The sequence below is a fragment of the Jaculus jaculus genome, chromosome X (assembly GCF_020740685.1).
Source record: "Jaculus jaculus isolate mJacJac1 chromosome X, mJacJac1.mat.Y.cur, whole genome shotgun sequence".
Taxonomy (NCBI): Eukaryota; Metazoa; Chordata; class Mammalia; order Rodentia; family Dipodidae; genus Jaculus; species Jaculus jaculus.
Window position 1 is genome coordinate 103,601,684 of NC_059125.1, and position 11,899 is coordinate 103,613,582.

At 43.8% G+C, this 11,899-nt stretch overlaps 1 protein-coding gene across 1 annotated transcript in view; it reads left to right on the forward strand.

The window, feature by feature from the left end:
• LOC101604173 (elongin-B-like) overlaps positions 1 to 11,130 on the forward strand; it is a 57,481-nt gene extending 46,351 nt beyond the window's left edge. Inside the window, 3 exon segments of the mRNA XM_045139922.1 lie at positions 10,778 to 10,797; positions 10,800 to 10,826; positions 10,829 to 11,130. Coding sequence (XP_044995857.1) covers positions 10,778 to 10,797; positions 10,800 to 10,826; positions 10,829 to 11,130 — 349 coding nt within the window.
• The last annotated feature ends 769 nt before the right edge of the window (positions 11,131 to 11,899 follow it).

The window sequence follows — 11,899 nt, forward strand, 5'->3', positions numbered from 1 at the left end:
AGCTACCTCTATCATCTCACTACTTCCCTAATAATCTACATTAGAGGACTGAGACAGCAGCCATCTTGAGCCAACTCAGAGCAAGACTGAAGGGTCGTTGCAGCTTCAGAGCTTTTCTGCAAGTTTGGCCAGGTCTGGCACTGGGTTTGCATTGCACAAATAATTTACCTGACTTTTTTCCTTCTTCTCCTTTCCAGGGTATTACCCTGACATCACTTCTTTAATAGTCCAGTAAATAACAAGTTTGGAAGGGCTGGGTGTGGTGGTGCACACCTTTAATAATATGAGACCAGCCTGAGATTACATAGTGAATTCCAGGTCAGCCTGAGCTAAAGCAAGATCCTACCTCAAAAACTAACAAACAAAACAAAGAAGATTGGAACGGTATGGTGATGAGTGGGACATCCTAACGCATGATCTTAGAGGAGGAGCTATCCTGGAGAGTAACAAGGTCAAGGGTATAACCAAAAAAATGGCTTATAGGGCAACTGAGGATGAAAATGTTACATGGTTAGATGTTGAGATCACCTATAGTTCCCTTATTCAAGATGTTTTATTTTTATTTTTAAAGAATCTTATGAGCTATTTATTTCTAGGCAGCAAAGTGTAAAGGTCTAAAATAACAAATATTTAGTCTCACAATGTCAGTACGTCAGGAATCTGAGTTCAATTCAGTTGCTTGCCCCTGTCTCACTCAGCTTGTCTAACAAGGCTAAGATCAAGTGACTGGCCAGGACCACAACTCAAAGCTTAGCTAAGAGAGGGCCCAACTTCCGCTCTGCCTGCAAGCTTGCTGACAAGAACTCAGGGCCTTCCTTGCTACACGGGCCTTTCCATGGGGCAGCCCATAGCACAGCAGTTGGCTTCATTCAGAACAAATGAGGAGAAAAGTTAGAGGATATTCAACATAGAAAGCACAGTCGGTTTGTAAGTTAAGTTACAAAGTGATATCCATCACTTCTGCTGCATTCTGTTTGCTGAAAGTGAGTTATGACAGCAGAAGAGGAGTTATTTGGGAAGGCAAGGAGACCAACAAGTGCCAAGAAAGGGGAACAGTGAGGGGGTGGAGGCACAAATACAAATAGAGTGTGACATATTATGTGTGAAAATGTCACAACAAAACCCCTTATTTTGTATGCCAAAAATTAAGACATAAAAATACGTGTTAAAGCCGGGCATGGTGGCGCATTCCTTTAATCCCAGCACTCAGGAGGCAGAGGTAGGAGGATCACCATGAGTTCGAGGCCACCCTGAGACTACATAGTTAATTCCAGGTCAGCCTGAGCCAGAGTGAGACCCTACCTTGAAAAACCAAAAAAAAAAAAAAAAAAAAAAAAAAAAAGTTGTGGCAGTTTAAATATATATGGCCCCCAATATATTCAGGGTTTTGTTAGCTTGTAGTTTAGATCTACAGCCACCTGGCTGTAGGCGATATCACTGGGCAGATCTTAAGGTGTGGTGAATTTGAGATTTCAATCTAAAGTTATACAAGGTGTGCCTAGCTGGAGTTCCTGAAGTATGCTGTGCTGTGTGGCTTTTGACTTTTAGGCTTGTGCTTCTTTCTGTGTTTGGTCCTGTGAAAGCAGGTCACTTTCTTCTGCCATTATGGAACTTCTCCTGGATCTGTAAGTTTCAATAAATCCCTTCACCCATAACTGTGCCTGGTCTGGAAGTTCATCTCAGCAAACCTGAAGCTGTCTGCTACAAATATACATCAACTAGGGCATCATGGTGCAAGCCTTTAATACCAGCATTTGGGAGGCAGAGGTAGGAGGATCTCTGTGGGTTGTAGGCCAGCCTGGGACTACAGAGTGAGTTCCAGGTTAGCCTTGGTTGGAGTGAGCCCTACCTCAAAAAATACAGTAACAAAATATAGTTTAAAGACAGTGTTATGTATTGACAAACCTGCAGAGTAAATAATTATGCAACCATTGAAGGACTATAAATTGAAAAAAATTATTAAGAAACAAAAGTGAATTTGAGTGTAGCCTATACTCAATGTGAAAGTCAAATCAATGTAGGGGTGCATTTTTATGCCTCTAAAGGGACACTTTCATTATGGAATGGAAGCATAAATTTTTCCTATTCAAGTAAAAATCAGGTATAAAAATTTCCTGGTGAAAGGAAATAATCTAGTGAGTTCAGGGACTCCCAAGGTGTCCAAAGTGAGCATAACAGGATTCTAGAACCCAGAAACTGTAGAACAGAGATGAGAGGTGTGTAGAATGTAGAACACACAGGACCTTATGAAATACCCATACTGGAGAATAAGGAATTTCGACCCAAAAATGACAGGAAATGATTGGAGGGTTTGGAAAAATGGATGACATGATGTGACTTTAATTTTTTTTTTCAGCAAGGTGTGGCGACACAGGACTGTATTCTGAGCACTCGATGAGATGGGTAGCATGCTTAAGGTCAGCCTGGGCTATACAATGACTTCCAAGGCAGCCTGAGGTGAATAGACCTTGTCTTAAAAAGCAAACAAGCAGGGCATAGTGGCACACACCTTTAATCCCATCTCTAGGTAGGCAGAAGTAGGATGACCACTGTGAATTTGAGGCCAGCCTGGGACTATGGCGTGAGATTCAGGAAAGCCTGGGCTAGAGTAAGACCCTACCTTGAAACAAACCAACAAAAAGTAAACAAATCTATAAATATATGTATATTATACAAACACACACATCATTTCCTTTAGGGAAATTGTTGACTAGCTTTCCAAAGTGCTAAATAGAGATGCAAAAGTAGGATTGGGATGAAAAAGAAGGCAGATGCCAGTGGTTGTTAATTCACTGAATGAGGGGACCAGTCGGTGGTCATAAGATTCAAGGAGAAAATGGGTTTGTTAGATAGAAGTTTCAAAGGATTAGGGGATTTGGTTTGAAGGGGAAGAGAAGAGGCCCAGAAGAAGCACTTGGGATCAAGGCCTATACTCATCCACCTACAGACTTGAAACATGATAACCCTGTGGGAGAATGCACTGCCTTCCAGAGAGGCCTGCTCTGGGAAGTTTTGAGAGAGCAAAGACTCTTCACTTAGGAAACCAATGCCCCAACTGGATGGTGGGAAGCCCTTTTGCTATCTGACATCAACAACTGGTGGCAAAGATCATTCAGAACCCTTCTCTAATTTAGAGTACCTTCATGTAATTTGAGAAGGAAAGAGATGCTATAAATTCTGAGGTGAGTGCTGGAGAGATAAGCCGCCGTTCTAAATTAATTTAGGCTCTGGGCTTCATCCCTTGGAATTCTAATTGGGTTATGAGCCAGCCACCCTTCACAAATCTTCAGCTTCTCGTCATCCTTCAACCTACTGCTCCCCTCTAAATGACTCAGCGAAGGCTGTCTGCTTAGGAAATTGTTATTTTATTGGCTTATTAAAGCAATGGCCAGAGAAGCAGAGGCCAAGATGGACTGAATTTACACCAAGACTGGTGACAGAACTTGACATTGCAGTTGGATGTTCCTTATCCTTTTTAGCCCAATATTTATTTTTTAAAAATATTTATTTATTTATTTATGAGACAGACAGTAAGACAAAGAGAGAGAAAGAGAGAGAGAATATGGGCATGCCAGGGGCTGCTACCACTGTAACTGAACACCAGATGCTTATACCACTTTGTACATCTGGTTTTATGTCAGTACTGGGGAATTCAACCTGGGCCATTACATAAGGCTTTACAAGCAAATATCTTTAGCTACTGAGCCATCTCTCCAACCCTTTGCCCACTATTTCTAAAACATTTTTACTCCTTAGTGAGTGTTCCGCTACTGAATAGTTTAGGACATTTCTCCTCTAATCATCTGTCACCACTAAATGTAACACAGTACATGTAGTTTAAATCTAGTTTTGTGCTGCTGTCCTTAGAGTAGTAACTATTGCTGTAATATCCAAGATCCCCTTACCCAAAGAGTCAATTTCCATCTCTTTGAGGGGAGAAAACTATGGAGAATGCATGCCCTAATGGCCGGCCACACCCTCAAAGGGGAAGATTTTAAGCTCAGGGCAGAGCCTAAATGGTCTGGAGATGGGAAATTAGCTTCCCACCTAAGCCACAGCAACAGGAAACATTTACTGCTACAGACAGGTAGAACTCACAGAAGTCATTAGAAAATGAGAAAATCACTAGTAAATTAGAAAGAAGTCTTGCTTTGAGCTAGGTATGGTGTCATGCCTATAATCTCAGCACTTGGGAGTCAGAGGCAGGAAGACTGTTGTAAGTTTAAGGCCACCTTGGGCTACATAGCATGTTCCAAGCAAGCCTGGGCTTGTCTGAGAGTGAAAGGCTGTTTCAAAAAATAAAGAAATGCCAGGCGTGGTGGAGCATGCCTTTAATCCTAGCACTAGGGGGGCAAAGGTAGGAGGATTGCTATGAGTTTGAGACCAGACTAAGACTATATAATGAATTCCAGGTCAGCCTGGGTTAGAGCAAGACCCTACCATACCTCAAAAAGAAATAAAGAGGACTGTAGAGATGGCTTAGGGGTTAAGGCACTTGCCTGCAAAGCCAAAGGACCCAGGTTTGATTCTCCAGAACCCACGGAAGCCAGATACACAAGGTGGCGCATGTGTCTGGAGTTCGCTTACAGTGGGGGGAGGCCCTGGCGTGCCCGTTCTCCCTCTCTATCTCAAATAAATAAATAAATAAATAGTAAAATTTTAAAAATGAAAAGAAGTGTTATTTAGAAAGCAGTCTATGTGTGTGTATTGATCCTTGTTTGTTTCACTGAGGCTGAATGACTCCTCTTGGAACTCACAGATCAGCTGAGTCTTGGGATGTAAAACAGCCCTTCCATCAAAGTGATCACTTCGAAATACATTGTTTCTCCAAGAATCAAACTATAGTATGTCTCTCTTGTTATGAAGATAGAGCTGTGGCTCTTGAGTGGAGCCTTTCTCTCCTGTGTGCACAAAAGCTGCCTACTCACCATGCCTACCTCCTTCCCTGCTGCCACAAATCATAGGGGGATTGGCCTTCCACCTCCTCAAAGATTACTTATTAGATAAAAAGCAGCAGGACACAGAGGATCTGGCCTTGACAGTCAGGCAACTAGCCAGAGAGTACCCTCTTCCGATTCTGCTTTGAGAGATCTGGGGGCCATGGCTAGAGAATGAAGCAGGAGGAGAGGTGCCTTTCTTCCACATACTCATAAGCCTGCTAAATCTTAGGCAGGCTGCCATGACCAGATGGCTTGTTATTATCTAAGCTTTCATTCACCTGAGTCTCCTTCCTTGTTGAGCAGTTGCAGGCTGGCCGCTGTCAAATTTATAAGCCTATGTTTAGATTTTTGAGGGTTCAGCTAGGCTGTTTATAGAAAGACAATCCAGGGCTGGGGATGTACCTCAGTTGGTGGAGTGCTTGCCTAGCATGCAAGAAGCCTTCCATTTGACCCCCAGCACCACATAAATGGGGCATAGTGGTGCATGCCAGCACTCAGGATACAGGAGGAAAAGAAGTTCAAGAGCATCCCCCATTACATAGAGAGAGAGAGAGGTCAGGCCAGCCTGGAATACATAAGGCTCTGTGGGAAGTAGGGGAGGAGAGGGGAGAAGAAGAGCAAAAGGAGGGGAAAATAAAGGGAAGGCACAGGATATGTCTTAAGCTACATTACTGTATATTTTTGTCTACCTGACATCACAGCATTGTCTCTGATATAGTCTGGTCTGGGATGAAGCAACTCAGTGACTTAGTCTCATCTCTCAAAGACATATGGAGTCCACCCACAGTACCTTGCCTGTCTCCTGAGCACACTGGTTTCCCCTGAGCACACTGGCTTCCCTTGGATAGTACTCCCACAGGAACTCCAGGATTTCATTTGTTAACATGGAAAGACACCCTCTAGCAGGTTCTTTTTTATTTTTTTATTTTTTGTTTATTCTTATTTATTTATTTGAGAGTGACAGAGAGAGAGAGAATGGGCATGGTAGAGCCTCCAGCCACTGCAAACGAACTCCAGATGTGTGCACCCCCTTGTGCATCTGGCTAACGTGGGTCCTGAGGAATCGAGATTCGAACCAGGGTTCTTAGGTTTCACAGGCAAGCGCTTAACCCCTAAGCCATCTCTCCAGGCTAAGACCCTCTAGCAGGTTCTTAACTCAGACTCGTGCCTTTCAGTTTTCAGTGTATGTCAGAATCATGTGGGTGGCATTGTCCAGGCAGAAGCCCCAGAGTGTGGAGTAAAGCCTAGAGACTTGGATTTCTTTTTCGTTTGTTTGTTTAATTTTTTGAGGTAGGTTCTCATTCAGGCTGACCTGGAATTCACTATGTAGTCTCAGGCTAGCTTTGAATTCACAGCCATCCTCCTACCTCTGCCTCCCCAGTGCTGGGATTAAAGGCATGTGCCCCATGCCTGGGACAGAGAAAGAAAGAGAAAAAGAGAGAGAGAGAGAGAGAGAGAGAGAGAGAGAGAGAGAGAGAGAGAGAGAGAGAATGGTGGCACAAAGGCCTCCAGCTACTGCAAACAAACTCTAGATGAATGTGCCACTTTGTGTATCTGGCTTGACCTGTGCATACTGGGGAATTGAACTTGAGTCATTAAGCTTTATGGGCAACCGCCTTACTCATTCAGCCATCTCTCCAGTCTGGGACTTGGATTTCTAATACACTCCATGAGCAACTCAGATATTCCTCAGCCCATGACTTGTTTGGGAAGCAGTGCCCCACTGGACTCCTGGACAGACTTTAGGAATATTATGGATTCCAAGCACTCTATGCAAATTGTATCAGTATTTGATTCTAGGTAGACACCCACACAATTAAGAAACTCTGCTGTAAAAGAGTAACAAGGCCACAGTGTATTCATGTGAAGTAACAGTAGACATTGGTTAACAGAAGAACACTGAGTCCCCTGGAGGAGGTTGTCTATAGGAGAAGGTGTCACCAACATGAAAGAATGACCCTATGACTCCCAGAGAAGAGCCAAGTGACTAGCTCCTCTCAGTACACTCTGGGAGTCAGTCCAATGATAATCAAATCACCTTTATCAGTTCCCTCTTCCAGTGTGATTCAGGGCTCGGCTGCATGAGCCTCTTTGCCTTTCAAAGAACCTTTACCTCCTCAAGCTAAAATGTGCTTTGCTTATATTTTAATGGAATAAGAGTGGAGGAAGACAGAGATTGGAAAGGTCTTTTTAACTCTACATATCAGAAACACCACACTCACGCATATGAATATGCATGCACACATATTAACATCACACACACATGCACAAATGCACTAAAGACAGCTATATATGTATGATTATTTTAAGCACTTGCCTATATAGACATACACAGTGGTGATATTAAAATTAGCTGACTACTTGTTATAATGCAAAAGTCCTCTGAACAAGTGTCACTTCTCCCATTAGGCATTCGATGTTTACAGGTTCATTTGACTCTTAAGCTCCAAGGCTTTCAGTTTTCAAATTTTTTATCAGAATTCAAATACTCTAATGGCTAAGGATGTAGCTCAATGGTGGTAGAGTGCTCACATAGCCTGTGTGAAGCTTTGGGTTCAATCCTTAACTCTTCAAAAAAAAACACACATTCTGGGTTCTTTTAGTGTGTGTGTGGTGTGTTCACATGTGTGTGGATGAATGTGCCCTGTGGGCATGAATAAGAAATGAAATGAACACATCAAATGTCCTTCTCTATTGTTCTGCCTTATTTCTCTTGAGACAGAGTATCTTTCTAAACATGGAGCTCCCCATTTTGTGGTCAGAATGGCTGACTAACATGCCAAAAGGTGGATGCTGGGCATAGAACTCAGGTCCTAAAACTTGTGCAGCAAGTGCTCTGCTGAGCCTTCTCCCTAGCCCAGGGGCTTTTTAAACTTGGGTCCATCAATGTACCCTAGGTTGTGGGAATGGAATTTGCTTAATGTGTTAAATGCACATTTCATGTCCCTGTCTTTGTGTGGAGTCTGGTCTCTTCACTCTATTGAGTCTACACTTTAAATAAGATCCCCAAAAGGCTCTGGTCAAGGTGGTCCTTGGGCCACATTTCAAGAATCATCTCTACTCCCAGGGCTATATAAAAAAGGTCATGGAGCTTCTGGGGAGAAATGGCCAACAACATTGTGAACAAGCAGGGAATTCTGCTAGATACAAAAATCAACCAGCCAGACAAGATGTACACACCTGTGCAATAGTGGCATTCCATTTGGGTGGGTAAGCAATGGCTCTCTGATTGGAATGAGAGACCCACTCAATGGGAGGGAACTCATAGCTGGTACTGGGAACCAAGTGTCATGGACTCCATTACTCTGTGGCCAAGAGGCTACACTCATTATCTCTTAATTAAGTATGCTCATCCACTTTAACCCATGCTGTTCTCACACTCCATTGGATAATCTGCTTTCTCTTTTACAGAAGGCAGCAAAAACTGGGGAGAACCAAAATCCATCAACATGACAAGATAGCTGACTTCTTATCATAAAATGAGCCACCTCTGGCACATCAGCCAGGGTCCAAGTGAAGCCATAGAGCAATTGTTGAGTTAAGCATGAGTGCTACTCTCACAGTGAGGCTGACACCATGTGTCAGAGTGATGATGACAGACACTGAGGACACTCAAAACATATCAAAGCAGAATTCCAGTAGTTGGGGCTAGAGAGATGGCTTAGCTGTGAAGCCTAAGGACCTGGGTTCTAGGCTGGATTCCCCAGGACCCACGTTAGCCACATGCACAAGGGGGCACATGCATCTGGAGTTAGTTTGTTGTGGCTGGAGGCCCTGGCACACCCATTCTCCCTCTCCCTCCCTCTCTCTCTCTCTCTCTCTCTCTCTCTCTCTCTCTCTCTCTCTCTCTCTCTCTCCCTTTTTCTCTCTGTCACTATCAAATAAATAAAAAATAAACAAACAAAAAAAGAAATCCAGTGGTTGCTGAGAACATAACACTATAACAGACTTATAATACCCACCAAGACTCAAGGAACATTGTGAAGGAAAGGATGGAAAGATTGTAAGAGACCCAGAAGGGGAAGGAGTATCCAGATGCATTGTCCACCCCATGCACACAATGACTGACTTCTGCTTTTATAGCTCATAAACCATAAACTCATGGTGAATACTAGTAACCCCACTGAGGAAGGTCCTATGTGAACTGGGGACAAAGAGGAGGGGAATGGGACAAACACTTGATTTGTCCATACAACGAAGTTTTAAATAAATAAATGACGAGAGTTCATGCCATGCTACATACATAGTATATATAAAGTCTTGGATTGAAACCCCAGCAAGCATACACACATGTGCACATGCGCGCACATGTACACACACACACACACAAAACAAGTCAACAGCAATAAAAACACAAAACCCCACTGCTCTTCAGGTGAGTGGTGAACTCTTTAAAAGTAGATGCAAAGTTGTAGGCATGTTTAGATGTAAATCTATTTTCAGGCATGAGGTCTCAGTTTTAATCAGATTCTGAAAAATCTGTTGACTTGGAAACGGCACATAATCATTTACCAGATTATGTTTTAGCAAGGAATGACAAAATAGAATTCAGAGTATAAGCAATGGTGCAAGAAATAAAGAAACTTCTCTCATATTCAGAAGCAGAAAAGGGCCCTCAGTATAAGTCACTTCACTGCCTGCCCTGATGGAGAAGTCATAAGAAACATTATGACTAAATTTGAAGATCTTTTAACCTGGGGAAAAAATACTTGCAACCTACTTTACAACGAACTAACTTACTTACCAATTAAAGAGCTACTTCAAATTAATAAAGGGAAGACCATTAAGCCAAGAAAAGAAGGGCAACTGAGAGCTGGGCATGGTGGTGCATGCCTTTAACACCAGCACTTGGGAGGCAGTGGTAGGAGGATCACTGTGAGTTCAGGACCAGCCTGAGATTACATAGGGAAATCCAGGTCATCCGGGACTAGAGTGAGACCCTACCTCGAAAAACCTAAAATCCTTAGAAAAAGGGAGGGCAACTGAACAAACAGTTCTAAGAAAATAAAATGTAAGTGGTTCTTAAACATAAGAAAATGTGGTCAGACTTGCTCATTATGAAAGAAATTCAATCTAGCATCACAATGATACCTCACTTTACTTTTTTGTTCCTTGCTTTTCTTTTAGTGCTAGAATTGAACCAAGGGCCTCACACATTTTAAGCAAGCACTTACCTCTGAGCTATATTCAGAGCTTTTAGTATCTCATTTTCCATGTATCTGACTGAGGATGTGAAGAAGTTTGATAACCCACTCCGATGACAGGTATGTAAATTGGTACTTCTTTATGGAAGATAATTTTGGCAATATGTACAAAATTTGCAGATGTCCATGTCATTTGATGCAACCATTCCACCTTTTAGAAATTTATTCAGATATTTCTAGAGCCAAGTGTGGTGGCACACACCTGTAATTCCAGCACTTGAGAGGCTGAGGCAGGAGGATTGCTGTGAGTTCAAGACTAGCCTAGGATGGTGAGCAGGTGGGGGGGAGGTGCAGCTGGGCGGGGCCAGGTCAGGCAGGCCAGGGGAGGCAGACTGGGGGGGGGAGGGGGTGGCAGCCGCAGGCTGGTGCTGACACAAGCCTGCCACCCCCTAGGATGTGTTTCTTTTTTAAAATATTTTGTTTATTTTTATTTATTTATTTGGGAGCAACAGACAGAAAGAGGCAGATAGAGAGAGAGAATGGGCGCGCCAGGGCTTCCAGCCTCTGCAAACGAACTCCAGACACGTGCGCCCCCTTGTGCATCTGGCTAACGTGGGTTCTGGCGAAGCGAGCCTTGAACCGGGCTCCTTAGGCTTCACAGGCAAGCACTTAACCGCTAAGCCATCTCTCCAGCCAGGACGTGTTTCTTATGATCCGCGTCACAAGACCACCATCTTCACGGATGCAAGGAACCTAGCACCATGTTCGAGCTGAAGCACATCATCGAGGGCATCCTCAAGCCACTGCCCAACAAGCAGCGGCTGTGCAAGGATGACCAGCTCCTTGATGGAAAAACGCTGAGAGAGTGTGGTTTCACCAGCCAGACAGCGAGACCACAGGCCCCAGCCACAGTGGGCCTGGCCTTCCGAGCAGATGACGCCTTCGAGGCCCTGCGCATTGAGCCCTTCTCCAGCCCTCCTGAGCTAACACATGTGATGAAACCTCAGGACTCAGGCGGCAGTGCCAATGAACAAGCTGTGCAGTGAGGACTCCAGACCCACTTTGAGGCCCATTCCTCCCTACCCCCAATAAAAGAGATTTGGGTGTCTGCTTGGCGGCTTGCTGCCTCTTTCTGTGCCCTCCTCCTCAACTCCAGGCATCAACCTGTGATGGATCCTACTCCGTCTCCCACCCCCTTTCTTCAGGCTCGCTTCCCAGGTTGGCTGCTATGCTGTCCATCTGAAAACTTATCCCCAGACTGCCACACACACTACCCAGCCACAGTGACTGAGAACTAAAGGTCCAGAGCCCCGAGCCAGACTGTCTGGATAGAGACAAATGATTTCCCCATCACACGAGCCCACCACACCCAGGGGGCGTTTTATCCTCCTCCAAGTCTTTCTGGGTGTCAGAAAAGGCCATCTTTTCAAAACACGTTCTGTGAGAACCACAGCCTAGAAGAATGAATGAGTCCTCTTCCCAATCACTTGCAGCTTGAGGACTTGTGATCAAAATTAAAGTTAGTTCCCCATCCATTTCTGTATTTCCACACCTAAAAAAATAAAGTATACAGACCACCACCACCTCCCAAAGAAAAACTAGCTTAGGCAATATAGTAAGACTTAGTCTTAGGAAACCATTTCCACAGGTGTAAAAGATTATGCATGAACCAAATGATTGTGGAAGGCCTAAATATCTATCAATAGTTGAATGGCTAAATAAATTAAGGCATCTATACAGAGGAGTGTATGTAGCTATAAAATGGCTAGACTGCTGATGTAACTCGTGAAAGTGTCTCTAAGATGCATGACTCTG